The following is a 17,330-nucleotide window of genomic DNA, read 5'->3' as shown; positions in this document are numbered from 1 at the left end:
GCAGCATGATGTTGTGGGGATGCTTTTCTTCAGCAGGGACAGGGAAGCTGGTCAGAGTTGATGGGAAGATGGATGGAGCCAAATACAGGACAATCATAGAAGAAAGCCTGTTAGAGTCTGCAAAAGACTTGAGACTGGGACGGAGGTTCACCTTCCAGCAGGACAACGACCCAAAACATCCAGCCAGAGCTACAATGGAATGGTTTACATCAAAGCAAATTCCTGTGTTAGAATGGCCCAGTCACAGTCCAGACCTAAATCCAATTGAGAATCTGTGGCAAGACTTGAAAATTGCTGTTCACAGACGCTCTCCATCCAATCTGACAGAGCTTGAGCTGTTTTGCAAAGAAGAATGGGCAGAAATGTCCCTCTCTAGATGTGCAAAACTGGTAGAGACATCCCCAAAAAGACTTGCAGCTGTAAATGCAGGGAAAGGCGGTTCTACAAAGTATTGACTCCGGGGGGGGTGAATACAAATCCCCCCCTCACTTTTCACATATTTATTTGTAAACAATTTGGAAAACCATTTATCATTTTCCTTCCACTTCACAATTACGTGCCACTTTGTGTCGGTCTATCACATAAAATCCCAATAAAATACAATTACGTTTTTGGTTGTAACGTGACAAAATGTGGAAAAGGGGTATGAATACTTTTTCAAGGCACTGTATGTGGGATTTTGCACAACACATGAGCCAGGATTTTAGAGCTTTGAAAGGTCTAGTAACCTTGTTGGAGGAGAGTAAAAGTGAAAATGAAATTGATAGGATTGACCTAGATTGGTATCTGAAACAGAAAGCACAGGAGGGCCAGGGATTTTCCTTCAATAAGGCATTCAAGAAAAAGTCTCCAAACTTTAGCCTTACAAACTAGTCTGAGCATGTTCGACTACATAATCTCATAAAACAGCAGTTTAAAACATTGACTCGGCAATAAATACATTTACACCAACAATGTTTTGATATGGTTGACATAGCACTTAGCTTAGTTACAATTTTGAAAAGAAAGTGGGAGTTCACTCCGGTGGAATTCCTGAGAGTCCCAACGTTTTACATGTATTCTAAAACTCACCAATGGAGCCTACAGAAATATTGGTACCTGTTATTAACTGACCTCAAATTGAGCAACCTCCCCCCAGATACAGTATCTCACAAAAGTGAGTACACCCCTCACATTTTTGTAAATATTTTATTCTATCTTTTCATGTGACAACACTGAAGAAATGAGACTTTGCTGCAATGTAAAGTAGTGAGTGTACAGCTTGTATAACAGTGTAAATTTGCTGTCCCCTCAAAATAACTCAACACACAGCCATTAATGTCTAAACCGCTGGCAACAAAATTGAGTACGCCCCTAAGTGTAAATGTTCAAATTGGGCCCAAAGTGTCAATAGTTTGTGTGGCCACCATTATTTTCCAGCACTGCCTTAACCCTCTTGGGCATGGAGTTCACCAGAGCTTCACAGGTTGCCACTGGAGTCCTCTTCCACTCCTCCATGATGACATCACAGAGCTGATGGATGTTAGAGACCTTGCGCTCCTCCACCGTTTGTTTGAGGATGCCCCACAGATGCTCAATATGGTTTAGGTCTGGAGACATGCTTGGCCAGTCCATCACCTTTACCCTCAGCTTCTTTAGCAAGGCAGTTCTTCTCGGAGGTATGTTTGGGGTCATTATCATGTTAGAATACTGCCCTGCTGCCCAGTCTCCAAATTGAAGGGATCATGCTCTGCTTCAGTATGTCACAGTATATGTTGGCATTCATGGTTCCCTCAATGAACTGTAGCTCCCCAGTGCCGGCAGCACTCATGCAGCCCCAGACCATGACACTCCCACCACCATGCTTGACTGTAGGCAAGACAAACTTGTCTTTGTACTCCTCACCTGGTTCCTGCCACACATGCTTGACATCATTTGAACCAAATAAGTTTATCTTGGTTTCATCAGACCACAGGACATGGTTCCAGTAATCCATGTCCTTAGTCTGCTTGTCTTCAGCAAATTGCGGACTTTCTTGTGCATCATCTTTAGAAGAGGCTTCCTTCTGGGATGACAGCCATGCAGACCAGTTTGATGCAGTGTTTGTGGCATATGGTCTGAGCACTGACAGGCTGACCCCCCACCCCATCTGCAGCAATGCTGGCAGCACTCATACATCTATTTCCCAAAGACAACCTCTAGATATGACACTGAGCAGGTGCACTCAACTTCTTTGGTCAAGCATGGCGAGGCCTGTTCTGATTGGAACCTGTCCTCTTAAACCGCTGTATGGTCTTGGCCACCGTGCTGCAGTTCCGTTTCAGGGTCTTGGCAATCTTCTTATAGCCTAGGCCATCTTTATGTAGAGCAACAATTCTTTTTTTCAGATTCTCAGAGAGTTCTTTGCCATGAGGTGCCATGTTGAACTTCCAGTGACCAGTATGAGAGAGTGAGAGCGATAACACCAAATTTAACACACCTGCTCCTCATTCACACCTGAGACCTTGTTACACTAATAAGTCACATGACACCGGGGGAGGGAAAATGGCTAATTGGGCCCAATTTGGACATATTTACTTAGGGGTGTACTCACTTTTGTTGCCACCAGTTTTGACATTAATGGCTGTGTGTTGAGTTATTTTGAGGGGACAGCAAATTTACACCGTTATACAAGCTGTACACTCACTACTTTACATTGTAGCAAAGTGTCATTTCTTCAGTGTTGTCACATGAAAAGCTATAATAAAATATTTACAAAAATTTGAGGGGTGTACCCACTTTTGTGAGATACTATATATATATATATATATATATATATATATATATATATATATACAGTGGGTATGGAAAGTATTCAGACCCCCTTAAAATTTTCACTCTTTGTTATATTGCAGCCATTTGCTAAAATCATTTAGGTTCATTCTTCTTCCTCATGAATGTACACATAGCACCCCATACTGACAGAAAAAACACAGAATTGTTGACATTGTTGCAGATTTATTAAAAAAGAAAAACTGAAATATCACATGGTCCTAAGTATTCAGACCCTTTGCTCAGTATTTAGTAGAAGCCCCCTTTTGATCTAATACAGCCAGGAGTCTTTTTGGGAAAGATGCAACAAGTCTTTCACACCTGGATTTGGGGATCCTCTGCCATTCCTTCTTGCAGATCCTCTCCAGTTCTGTCAGGTTGGATGGTAAACATTGGTGGACAGCCATTTTTAGGTCTCTCCAGAGATGCTCAATTGGGTTTAAGTCAGGGCTCTGGCTGGGCCATTCAAGAACAGTCACGGAGTTGTTGTGAAGCCACTCCTTCGTTATTTTAGCTGTGTGCTTAGGGTCATTGTCTTGTTGGAAGGTAAACCTTCGGCCCAGTCTGAGGTCCAGAGCACTCTGGAGAAGGTTTTTGTCCAGGATATCCCTGTACTTGGCCGCATTCATCTTTCCCTCGATTGCAACCAGTCGTCCTGTCCCTGCAGCTGAAAAACACCACCACAGCATGATGCTGCCACCACCATGCTTCACTGTTGGGACTGTATTGGACAGGTGATGAGCAGTGCCTGGTTTTCTCCACACATACCGCTTAGAATTAAGGCCAAAAAGTTCTATTTTGGTCTCATCAGACCAGAGAATCTTATTTCTCACCATCTTGGAGTCCTTCAGGTGTTTTTTAGCAAACTCCATGCGGGCTTTCATGTGTCTTACACTGAGGAGAGGCTTCCGTTGGGTCACTCTGCCATAAAGCCCCGACTGGTGGAGGGCTGCAGTGATGGTTGACTTTCTACAACTTTCTCCCATCTCCTGACTGCATCTCTGGAGCTCAGCCACAGTGATCTTTGGGTTCTTCTTTACCTCTCTCACCAAGGCTCTTCTCCCCCGATAGCTCAGTTTGGCCGGACGGCCAGCTCTAGGAAGGGTTCTGGTCGTCCTTAACGTCTTCCATTTGAGGATTATGGAGGCCACTGTGCTCTTAGGAACCTTAAGTGCAGCAGAAATCTTTTTGTAACCTTGGCCAGATCTGTGCCTTGCCACAATTCTGTCTCTGAGCTCTTCAGGCAGTTCCTTTGACCTCATGATTCTCATTTGCTCTGACATGCATTGTGATCTGGAAGGTCTTATATAGACAGGTGTGTGGCTTTCCTAATCAAGTCCAATCAGTATAATCAAACACAGCTGGACTCAAATGAAGGTGTAGGACCATCTCAAGGATGATCAGAAGAAATGGAAAGCACCTGAGTTAAATATATGAGTGTCACAGCAAAGGGTCTGAATACTTAGGACCATGTGATATTTCAGTTTTTCTTTTTTAATAAATCTGCAACAATGTCAACAATTCTGTGTTTTTCTGTCAGTATGGGGTGCTATGTGTACATTCATGAGGAAGAAGAATGAACCTAAATGATTTTAGCAAATGGCTGCAATATAACAAAGAGTGAAAAATTTAAGGGGGTCTGAATACTTTCCGTACCCACTGTATATATATATATATATATACAGGGCTTTTTTTCTGCCGAAACGCGGCGGAACGCAGTTCCGGAACCTTTGGCAACTCTGTCCTCTCCAGGTTCCAGGGCTGCTGCAGATGGGGGCGCCGAAGCTGTGTTACTCACATATATATTGTAAATCATGAGCAGCTTCACTGTCCTGCACTGTCCGAAGGCCTCTCTGCTGCCTCCAGCACTGGTTGCTAGAATAGCCTGCCGCTTTGTGTCTAGCAACCAGTGACGTCATGTTATGAGGCCGAGGAGAGGTAAAAGCATTTGAGTGGAGAAGGAACTTCTTCCTCCCCTGCGCCTAGTCAGTTTTGGCTCCACCCACCTCCTCCAGCATGGCTGAAGGGAGCACGTCCCCTGACAAGTTCAGCAAGAGGTAAGTGTGAGCTCAGCTGCCCTGACTTGCTCCAACACTTGCCTGACTTTGGAGGGTGTCTGAGGATCAGCCTTCTCATCCTTGGATGTGTCCTAAGGAAGTTGCAGCTGGACAGGTCAGCAGGACGGCTCTCGATGTTAGGAATGTGAGCAGACTGTCACTGTGGGTGATTTATAGCTTTGTGAAAGTGAGAATCCCCACCTAGTGGAGAAAGCACCCTGCCAGCATTAGCTTTAACCCTTCGCTGGGATAAGAAATAATTAGTGAAGGGGATTAGGCATTGTAAAGGAGAATGGGGGGGATTTTGTGAAGAAGTGGCATAATGTGGAGGGGGATGGGGGCCAATGTGTATAGGGGTAATGAATGAAGGAGGGGGAAGTATGTACAGGGAGGAAGTAATGTACAAAAGAGGGGGAATGGTGTACAACAAATATGGAGGGGAGTAATGTGTACAGGGAAGAGGATAATGTGTGCAAGAGGGAGCTGTGTTTACAGGGAGGGTACTGTATGTACAGAGAAGGGGGTAATGTGTACAGGGAGGGGGTAATGTGTACAGGGAGGGGGTAATGTGTACAGGGAGGGGGTATTGTGTACAGGGAGGGGGCAATGTGTACAGGGAGGGAGCTGTGTGTACAGGGAGGGGGTAATGTGTACAGGGAGGGGGTATTGTGTACAGGGAGGGGGTATTGTGTACAGGGAGAGGGTAATGTGTACAGGGAGGGAGCTGTGTGTACAGGGAGGGGGTAATGTGTACAGGGAGGGGGTAATGTGTACAGGGAGGGAGCTGTGTGTACAGGGAGGGGGTAATGTGTACAGGGAGGGAGCTGTGTGTACAGAGAGGGGGTATTGTGTACAGGGAGGGGGTATTGTGTACAGGGAGGGGGTATTGTGTACAGAGAGGGGGTTATTGTGTACAGGGAGGGGGTATTGTATACAGGGAGGGGGTATTGTGTACAGGGAGGGGGTAATGTGTACAGGGAGGGAGCTGTGTGTACAGGGAGGGTGCTGTGTGTACAGGGAGGGGGTAATGTGTATAGGGAGGGGGCTGTAAGTACAGGGAGGGGGTAATGTGTACAGGGAGGGGGCTGTATGTAATGGGAGGGGGGTAATGTGTACAGGGAGGGTGATGTATGTACAAGGCGGGGGTAATGTGTACAGGTAGGGGGTAATGTGTACAGGGAGGGGGCTGTATGTACAGAGAAGGGGGTAATGTGTATAGGGAGGGGGCTTTTTTGTACAGGTAGGGGGGTAATGTGTGCTTCAGTCTTCTGAATCTTGCGTCTTCTGCGTTACGCAGTTCTAAGCCTTGATCACACCTGCTATTTGGCGACCACTTAATTTTCACCTCTGAGGAAGGCGTGGCTGGGGGTGGGGTTGTGGGCGGAGTTGAGGTGGGGTTGTGGGCGGAGTTGGGGTGGGGATGTGGGCGGGGAAGGTGAGTTCCAGCACCTTTTCTCTGAGAAAGAAAGCCCTGTATATATATATATATAGTTTTTTTTTTTTTTAAATGTGAACAAGTGTGAGTTATGCAGTGCAATGAGCGGACTCACTATAGTGATAGTGGGTCAGTTAGCAAACAAAAAAATCGAGTTGCACAGGACTGAAAGCAGTGTGATAGAGGCCGAACTACCTGAGGCATGCCAGACAAATTAACAATGTAAACTCAGGCCTTGGTTACCTGAAAATGTGTCAGGTAAAAGGTATGTGTGAAGAGAGTCACTTTGGTTGGGGGGCTCGTGGAACACAGCTTATCTTAGAGAGGTGGGGAAATCCCTCTCTCAGTTCCCTAGCCCCCTCTTATGTGTAAATCACCTTGTGTCTATTAGGAACACAGGGTGACCGAGAAGCCCAGTCTGGTCTGACCAAACCAGACTTCCACAGACTGATCGGCTATGAGAGCTCCATGCGCCCTGCTGGGACAAACTTACAAACTATGTGGAACTTTGTCAAGGAAGCTGCCATGATGGATTGATTTTGTGTGACTTGTTACCCGACTAACTCAGGCACAGACCGTTTGGAGGTCTGGTACCTGGTTAGTCTACCTTTGGGGGGGGGGAGATATGTGACGTTACTCACCGTCACTGGGAGTGAAAGACAGGTACTTAATGGACACTGAGAATATGGTTTGGATTACTTCAAATGGCAATATAATATTTATCAACCATATATCTCAAGAAACATGTGAAGACTGCTACACACAGTCAGACTCATAGCAGATGCTAATATCATCAGCTCAACCACCTGTCTTCCACACATTGTTGAATATGCAGATTTACTCATCTGTTATCTACAATGGGTTCTGTGTTTACACTTATGATAATGTGTATTGTATTTCATGAGCTCGAGGACGGCAGTCTGCTAGTTAATTGGCTCAGGTTGATTGAATCACTGTCATCTGTTAGTTGCTGAGGGGAAATAGTATACTGTTTGTGTTGGTTTGTGTTGGTCTTTCCTTAGATATGTTAATTATCTTTATTATATTATATAATATAATATATTAAATATAAATATTATATTTCTGTATACAATTTCATCTGCACAGGATAATGTAATCAGGCACTTGACCTGGTGAGGTAATTTGATCAGGAGGGGGATGTTCTCAAGTGTGTATAAATTGTGTAAGACTGTTCAATAAAGGAGTTGGTTCCAGAACTTATACTAAGTTGTCGGCTAGTTTTGTTTGGGGGCAGCTAGAATATTTGACGTCTGTGTTCAAGACTGGAGGAAGCGGTATACTTTCGGAAGCCCATAAACCCAGTGTGAGTTGTGGTTCCATTACAGTATGAGTGTTGCAATTTGTCGTAGACATAGGAGTTAAAAGCTGAGGAGACATGCCACCAAACAAGTCAATTAATAAGCGAACATCTCAATCCGTAAGTACCAGTAAGCGTGACTAGTGACAACTGTAGTGGTGTAACGCCATAAGTGACAGGATAAGTGATGCATGTACACCAAAAAGTTACGTGTATGTGATGAGAAGTGGAAGTGGTAAATTTATTATAATTTGTGACTATAAAGGCTGAGGAAATACCAACCTGTATTGACTGCAATGAAATTCAGACTTGTAAGTCCTGTGGATATGTAGAAATAAGAAACAAAAGAAGCCACCACCTGGTCAAAATGTTATCTGGACCCTAGGTTTATTAACAAGATCTACCCACAGTGTACGTGTCTAATCAACCAAAAAGTATATGTGAAAGTATGACCAATATACAGTTTAAACAAGAGTATTTGTAACAACCACCAGATATTTAACAAACAGTACCTTTAAGCCCCCGTTCACACTAAGGCGACCTGTGAGGCGACCTGGTCGCCTCACAGGTCGCCGTAGGTCGCCTTCCATAGGGAAGCTGCGGACCCATTCTAATAGGAGCGACACAAGTCGCTCCGACTTAGAAAAAGGGTCCGGAGCTTCTTTGGGGCGACCCGGAGGCGACCGCCATAGACTTCAATGTTATGAAGTCCGTGGCGGCCGCTCCGAGGTCGCGGCGCGCTGATCGCACCGCGACCTCGGAGGTCGCCCCCCGAAGTCGGATCGCCCCTATGTGAACGGGGCCTAAATATATAAAATACAAACAGTGCCAGTGCAGTGCAAATATAACAATAAAATACAAAAGAATATTAGAATAGAACAGTCCAAAGAAAAAGTAGAAAATGTCCTTGGAGAGCAATAGATTCCTTGTGAAAGAAAATCAGATACACTGATCCCATGCAAGAATAAGAGGAGCACCAGGTTCCAGATTGCGTGCTCACCTCAAATGATTGACCCCTGACTGAGCTAACAGGAAGTTCAAAACACTCAGATTCCTCAGAGGGATAGCAGATGCAAGAAGTCCGATAGTCACGTACAGCCGAGTCAGAATGAAAAGGTAAAAGAATCTAAGTGCTCTCCGTATGATATTTAAATTCACGCTTTATTGTATAAAAACTTACAAGATCATCCTCTTGTTTCCAGCATACTACTCAAATACACCACTGAACGCCTGATCAGTTCATTCAGATAGTCTCGGATAGCATCGGGTGAAGTCACGAAGCACGGCTCTTCCAAGGACATTTTCTACTTTGGTACATAGAAAAGAAAGAAAGCGGAGGCGCAAACACCTAGTGCATTACCCGTGGTCAATTTGCAAATTGTTTAATAAAAAATGCCAAATGCATACTCACAGACGTAGAGATAAAAACATGTTATAAGAATCCACCATGTGTGAACTGGGACACGTCCTTCAGTCAGGACCGCTAACGCGTTTCGGGGGTCAGGCCCCCTTCCTCAGAGCTGAGGAAGGGGGCCTGACCCCCGAAACGCGTTAGCGGTCCTGACTGAAGGACGTGTCCCAGTTCACACATGGTGGATTCTTATAACATGTTTTTATCTCTACGTCTGTGAGTATGCATTTGGCATTTTTTATTAAACAATTTGCAAATTGACCACGGGTAATGCACTAGGTGTTTGCGCCTCCTCTTTCTTTCTTTTCTATGTACCCGTATTGGAGTTCCCTGCCTGAGGAGAGCAGCACGCCAGTCTTCCCATTCGGAGTGAGCGCTGGGCTGAATTTTTGTATTTTCTACTTTGGTGTTGGACTGTTCTTTTTTAATATTCTTTGGTATTTTATTGTTATACTTGTGCTGCACTGTTTGTATTTTATTATTGTTTTGTGGGGCTCTGTGAAGTAACCCTTGGTCAGGGGTCAGGTCTTGGGGAAAAAAGTGCTGGAACTCACCCAAGATCCACCACCCAAAAAAAATGATACGCTCATACACCCATAAAACAAAGTAATAGCACCCCTTATATATTTACTTACAGTTCTGAAGACTGGCTCAACTTGAGTTGAAGACTTGGTTCATCCTTAAATCAAAGATCAGTGCTGTGTTGGGCTCAGGATGCTGGCTGGCCTCAGGGTGCTGGCCTCGCTGGCCTCAGGGTGCTGGCCTCGCTGGCCTCAGGGTTCTGGCCTGGCTGGCCTCAGGCTGCTGGCCTGGCTGGCCTCAGGGTTCAGCACTGAGGCCATTGTAGCAAAGTGTAATTTCTTCAGTGTTGTCACATGAAAAGCTATAATAAAATGTTTACAAAAATGTGAGGAGTGTACTCACTTTTGTGAGATGCTGTACACACACACACACACACACACACACACACACACACACACACACACACACACACACACACACACACACACACACACACACAGTGAGGGGAACTCTTAAGGTGTCAGCATACCAAGACATTTTGGACAATTTCATACTCCCAACTTTGTGGGAACAGCATGGGGATGGCTCCTTCCTGTTCCTACATGACTGCGCAGCAGTGCACAAAGCAAGGTCCATAAAGACATGGATGAGCGAGTTTGGAATGGAGGAACTTGACTAGCCAGTTGACTGGACCGTTTGCATTGTCATGCTAATATCCTCAAGAGGAGAATGTCCTCCTGTGGGGTATAAATGATGTGTCCGTGTTCCAATAAACAGTAATTCCTTCGGTTTTATCCCCACATCTTGTCTTTGCACAATGCTTTAGGTAAAAGACTGATATCTCTCAGTCTGCTCGGAATGGTTTAGAGGGCAGGAGGCACTGTTTGGCGGAAGAAAGCACCAAAGCAGGGTGCCAAAGAGGTTCTGTCACAAAAGGTATTAGAGTTGACACATTCAAAAACATCATCGATGTACTGGTGCCAATATAGCAGATGCACAGGTACATCAACAGGAACTCATCTGACAAAATATGGCGCTTTGACCCACTCAAGTACATGTTAGAATATGATGGTGCATAAAAAGTGCACATCACCACACCTTTCACCTGGGGGTAGTGGGAGTCCCCAAAACTTAACAAATTGTAGTGCAGATGAACTCCAAGGCTTCCAAAATGAAAGCATTATAGTTCCACTGCTACTGGCCTTTTTGTGTAGGTAAGTTTTTAACTATTTAAATTCCTTTCTGATGTGGCCTTTCACATCTACTGCAACCAGCCATGCTTCACTAGGTATCTGTAGGCCATCAATGATTTGTATAAAATTAATGCTGTCCTTGATAAAGGACATTAGGCTAAGTACATGGGGTCTGAAATGTGAATCAACTACCCTGGCCTACATTCTCCATGATGCTTTCATTAATCAACACTATACTACCCAAATTAACTCTTTTTCTTCAAGACCAGTGCTGTTATAACCATGTCAAAAATTGTTGGTATAACTTTATCTATCACTGAAATAGGTGGTACCGTGCTTTATTTTTCAAAAATGTATTTACTCATTTCCTCGTATGGGGAGTTGTACATGACAACAATATGGTCCCTATGTCTGAGTGTTTGATGGTTATCCCATGATTCTTGCTTAATAGATTCAATGCTCTGAATTGTTTTTATTTTTAATTTTTTGGAGGTTGTGTTGTCTATAATTTCCTGAGAGTAATTTATCAATTTCTTGTGTATGAAACCAATCACCTTAATAGCATCTAACGGATTTCCTTCAGTGCTTGCTGCCCCAGATTATATTTAATTTATCAAATGATTGTTCAGTCTCTGTGACTGTATCTATTTGATTGTTTCTAACATTTATAGTCTTCACTTCCATAGAAATCTATTTCTCTGGTATTTACTCTCATTTTTGTGAATAAGTTCTTTATTCAATTTTTTTCTAAATGATCTCTCAGTTCTTTGACTTCATCAATAAATAGTTTCCTAAAACCTTAGGATGGGTCCATGGGAGGACGTGTTCTGTAGCCTAAAATTAATGTCTTTCTTTTTTTCCAAAAGTAATTGTAAAGTCTCCTTTTTTTTCAGATAAAAATAAACATGTTACTCTTATCTCCTCTGGGCCGATGATTTGCACAGAGCAGCCCAGATCCTCCTCTTCTCAGGTCCCTCTTCGCTGCTCCTGGCCCCTCCCTCCTGTTAATTGCCCCCACAGCAGCTTGCTATGGGGGCACTTGAGCCGAGTCACAGCTCCCTGTGTCCATTCAGACATGGACCTGCGGCCCACCCCCACCCCCCTTTTTTTTTTCTCATTGCCTGACTGACTTTGATTGGCAGCAGTGGGAGCCATTGGAACCACGCTGCTGTCTCAGCCAATGAGGAAGGGAGCCCCGGACAGCCAAGACACTCCCACAACATCGCTGGATCTAGAGGGGGCTCAGGTAAGTATTGGGGGGGGCTGAGGAGATGTGCTGCACACAGAAGGCTTTTTATCTTACAGTGTTTGTAAAGTTTTGTTTAAAAAACATAAATAACAAACATGTTATAATTACCTGAATAAAAACAGCATAGCGCACTAGATAAGTACAAATAAGTGCTCATGAAAAGTCCAAGCAATCAGGTGTCCGAAGCGAAGATCTTAAATGATCTCAAGGTGCAGTAGTACATGCGACAATAATCACTTCAATGTGTAGTAATGTATATTGCTCATGAGTCACCGCCATCACCTGATAAGTTGGACACTCACCAGAGGGTATGGCTACCATTACAGTGGCTGGAATGCCTTAAACGTACATGACCTGGATATCGGATGGAGGAGAGCCCTCTGCTGAATCACCACACAAATATCCAACTGGGAAATGAAGCAGCTCAGCCAGAGCTAGAAAGTACAATCATGGTGTAGTACGTTTATTAAAAACAACCATAAAACCAGTACAAAACAAAAGCAAGTCACATGAATTGCTGCTGGCGACCCGGAATCACACAGCAGCGGGGACATCAGTGCCAAAGAGTCACCCTATAATTACCTGCTCTGTGCAATTGTTTTTGCACAGGGCAACCTGGATCCCCCTCTTCTCGGGTCCCTCTTTGCTGCTCCTGGCCCCTCCCTCCTGTCAAGTGCCCCCACAGCAGGCAGCTTGCCATGGGGGCACCCGAGCCGAGCTGCAGCTCTGTGTGTCTATGCAGTGTGGCTCTGCCTCCCTCTCTCTCCTGATTGGCTAACTGACATTGATTGGGAGCCAATGGCACCACAGCTCTGGTTTAGCCATTTAGGAGGGGGAGTCCTGGGCGACCAAGGGATTCCTGGACATCGCTGGACAGAGATGGGGCTCAGGTAAGTATTAGGGGGGGCTGCTGCCCACAGAAGGCTTTTTATCTTAATGCAGAGAATGCACCTCATTGATATTGGATAAGCTTGAGAACACCTGTACCCTACTGGTTGGGGAATTTCCATATCGACATTGATCCAGTATTGAGCTCTTCGGACCTAGAGAAGGCGCCATACCATTGATCTTCCCTAGGTAACAATTACAACTGCAATTTGCTGCAACTGTCAACAGGAGGTATCTTTGTTAAATAATTGTATATACCTGGATATATGTGCACAATTCCACCTGTACTCCTGTTGTGTACATTTGCCGATGTTATATGTTTGTATGGTGGATGTACATACTATTACTAATCTTTTATCATATAAAATTTGTATTAATTCCATACTGATGTTCATCTACAGTATACACGTATGGTTATTGTACTATGCTGGGTGCAGTAGCTTCTCTTCTCCCAAATACTTTTCCTACATTCCTTATTATTTTGCCGTGAAGGGAATCCCCTCTGCTCAAAGGGTGGAGGCACTGCCAACTTTTTTTTATTAATTCCATTCTTTCATTTGGTGAAGACTCTGATCCTGCTGGTTTCCTACAGGTTTAGTGTCACAGTCTGTTTTGAGAAGGCCATTTCCCATAACCCCCCAAAAAAGAGATAAACCAGCACAGTTCTTGAGAGAAAAATGACATCAGCAACCATTCTGGTAACCCAGGGCGATATCCCGGACGAGCCCCCAAATTTAGCACTGCCCCCTAGGGAGCTGCTGAGAATTACACTTCTTGGGTTCCCCTGGGTTACCATTAGCAACTGATAGCAGATACACGGCATTAACAGTTCTTGGCTCAGACAATGAACAGTCCAGGGGATTTGGTTTTTTGTATTTTATTTTAGAACTTGGATGAGAGAAGGGAATCAGTGGGATACTCCAACTCAAACTATGCAATCCTGAGGACAACTATCTGCAGTGAATGCTGCAAGGCTGCTGCTTCACCTTGCCACTGAAGTGAAGATTAGAATATGAACTCTTGCTTAGATTACTCTTCAGGTTATAACATGGCACCCCCTTTCTCACTTGCTGTGTGCGCTGACCCCCTGTTCACTGACACTCTACTGGAGTGATCCCCTTCCTGGGCAGCCCCCTGGCAAGCTTCCGGGTGCTCACAGAAACTGTTTTTCCCTGTGTCACTCTGCCTCCAACTTCCTTGTCAGCATCCACTTGACCTCTTGGTTCAGCACCACACTTCTGGTCCACAAGGCCGACCGCCTGTGACCACCTTATTCAGCAACAGAAGTGGAGACAGTGGTCTCCCTACTCCTGGGACCTGACTTCCCACTCAAAGACACCCTGTCACATGTGCCCTTGGCTTATATAACATATCCCAGGATGCACTACTGCCTGTGCCAACCCTCTGGGACAGTCACAAAGCCTGTGTGTCACTGGCTGGGTTTCCTCCACTGTCCAACAGGCTCCCCTATTGGACACAGTGGGGACACTCCCTCAGACCAAGTGACTCTCACATGGACACATGTAACAGGCAGAACTACAGATCAGGCTCCCCTGATAAGCAGATGGAGCAAACTATAGTTTACCTACTAGAACCTACCTAGGAGGGTGCTACATGTATTTATTAATATAGTATTTGTGAGTTGATGAATTATTGCATCACAGCCAAGTATATGAAAGGTTAAGCAGAGTAACCTGGTATCAAACAAATAATCAGTAATAAAGATGACCCCATTTATGCAATGTGATACTGGGGAGGGTGGAAGTGAGGTTTACCTGTTGAATTGCCCTGAATGGCGAATGTGAAGGCTCCCCTAAACCAGTGTTTCTCAACCTTTTTTTAGTCTAGGCACCCTTAAAAATGATGGACAATCTCAAGGCACCCTCTAAAATTAAGGACAGTATTGCACCCCATTCTAAAATGTAAAAAACAATTCTAATAGCTTTTCATAATACATCAGCATCTACACACGTAGGACACCCAACTTTTGAGGTGATTTATTCTTCTAAATCCAATACACTTTTGCACACTGGTACTGACTAGTTTTCCATTGTTTCTCTTCTCTTAACCCCAGGGCTGGCAGAGAAGGGTGGGGGAGGGTCACTGGTTGTTAGGACACCGATGGCTAGAAGGTCATAATGGTGCACAATGAAAACCTGTGGCTTTATGTAACTAAAAGGCAGGCTTCTTCCATCTGCTGGCTGGTATACAATTTTGGGGCAATTTTTAAGCATTTTGCCAAGGCATCCCACGAAGAAACCTCAAGGCACCCCCGTTGAAAAAGGCTTCCCTAAACTGACCAGGAACCTGCATAGTACAGTGATGAGTCAGTAAAACATGGGAGAAAAGTGTGATCAGCTGACACCTTACTATAGAAAGAGATGTCATGTTTATGGTATTTATGTCCTGTAAGAACAGCCAACCAGGAGTGAAATGTTTTGCAGTTTATAACAAAGTTCAAAGGTCCATGGAACAACTTAGAGATAAACTCAGAGAATATCAGAGACGTTCACTTCCTTCTGCTGTCAGCGATGGCGTCTGCAGATCTGAGAGCTGAGCTGGAATGTTCCGTCTGTCTGAACATTTTTACAGATCCTGTAATGCTGAAATGTGGACACAACTTCTGCCGGGACTGTATTGATGGTGTGCTGGATACACAGGAGGGGTCTGGAGGATATTCCTGTCCTGAATGCAGAGAGAATTTTCCGGATCGTCCTGTACTGCACAGGAACATGAAACTATATAACATAGCAGAGACTTTCCTGTCTGCTCAGCCATATCAGGAGGAGTTTGGGGTCTTCTGTACTTACTGTGTGGACTCTCCTGTATCTGCTGTTAGATCCTGTCTACACTGTGAGGCCAATCTGTGTGAGAAACACCTGAGAGTCCACAAAAAGTCCCCAGAACACATCTTATGTGACCCCACCTTGTCCATGGAGAGCAGGAAATGCTCCGTCCATAAGAAGATCCTGGAGTATTACTGCACTGAGGATGAGACCTGTGTCTGTATATCTTGTTCTATGATTGGAGGACATAAAGGACATGAGATGGAGTCACTGGATGAGGCTTTTGAGAAGAAGAAGGAGACACTGAGGAATGTTCTGCAGAAACTTTTGACAAAGAGCGAGGAGACGGAGGAAAGAGTCCAGAGTCTGCAGGAACACAGGAGGAAAGTAGAAGAAGAAGCAGCTGGTGACACTGAGAGAGTCACTGTCCTGTTTAGAGATCTCAGGAGACGTCTGGAAGACCTGGAGAAGAGAGTCCTGAGGGAGATCTCCGGGCGGGCAGAGCGGGTTTCCATCTACATGATGGATTTCATCCGGGATTTGGAAATAAAGAAGGAGGAGCTGTCCAGGAAGATGGCGGACATTGAGGAGCTGTGTAACATGACGGATCCACTGACTGTCTTACAGGAATCAGACACAGGTGACTTGTGTGATACTGAGGATGGAGATAATGAGGACAGAGAGAGACATGAGGAACTCCTCCATGATGGAGGGGGTCTGGGTGTGGCGGGGATCTTACACACATTACACAATCTATCTGATATAATAAAAGGGGTAAATGTATACTTCTATATACAGGGAGCTGCAGACATATTATTGGATGGAAACACAGCTCATATTAATCTATATACATCAGATGACAGGAAGACTGTGTCTAGGTCATATATACACCAGAATCACCCAGAAACACCAGAGAGATTCCAGGATTGTCCTCAGGTGATGAGCAGTCAGAGTTTCTCCTCAAGACAACATTACTGGGATGTGGATGTTGGGGGATTAGATAAATGGAGAGTTGGGATGTGTTACCCCAGTATGGACAGGCGAGGACGGCAGTCACTAATTGGATGTAACAACAAGTCTTGGGGTTTGTATAGGAATGGTAATCAGTATTGGGTCATACATGATAGTAACTGGGTCCCTTTACCTGCCAATATCTCCAGTAACAGAGTCAGGATATATCTGGATTATGAGGCCAGGTGGATCTCTTTTTATGATCTGTGTGACCCGATCCGACACCTCCACACCTTCACCACCACCTTCACTGAGCCCCTCCATGCTGTCTTAGGTTTATGGGAAGGTTGTATAAAGATATGTGAGGGGAACCAGGAGATGTAAGAACTTGCTCAGAGTCTGGTGCCATTACAGGGATGGGTGGTGGGAAAGTTTCTGTGTTCAGCCATTGCTTGGATGAAGTGGTGACTCTGTCATGGGAGAAATATGAGGGCTTTTATTGAAGTCTTTCTTTCGAAAAATTCCTGGCTGTGTCAAACGTAAGAAGTTTTAAGTCACTGACCAGGAAGAAACATGTTGTAAATAAGAATCATAAAAGTATCTGAGCTCTTTTTCTATATACAGTACTTGTTCTGAGTCAAAAGACAGTAGTGAAGTAAAGGCTTCGGCTTTAGAGCCAGAGATCTAGATTTCTCAAAAGGAAGTTTAGCGATGGCAGCCCCCATAATTC

At 44.6% G+C, this 17,330-nt stretch overlaps 1 protein-coding gene across 1 annotated transcript; it reads left to right on the top strand.

The window, feature by feature from the left end:
* Positions 1-15,391: 15,391 nt before the first annotated feature.
* Positions 15,392-16,984, top strand: LOC309552465 (E3 ubiquitin-protein ligase TRIM39-like; the record flags this gene model as incomplete). The annotated part of the gene is made up of 1 exon (XM_082253436.1): positions 15,392-16,984. The coding sequence occupies exon 1, from the start codon at positions 15,395-15,397 to the stop codon at positions 16,982-16,984; it is 1,590 nt and encodes a 529-aa protein (XP_082109562.1). The 5' UTR covers positions 15,392-15,394.
* Positions 16,985-17,330: the final 346 nt, after the last annotated feature.

Source organism: Pelophylax lessonae (genome assembly GCF_965119305.1).
Source record: "Pelophylax lessonae genome assembly, chromosome: 4".
NCBI classification, from domain to species: domain Eukaryota; kingdom Metazoa; phylum Chordata; class Amphibia; order Anura; family Ranidae; genus Pelophylax; species Pelophylax lessonae.
Note: the sequence above shows the minus strand (reverse complement) of the source record. Positions and strands in the feature narration are given on the sequence as shown.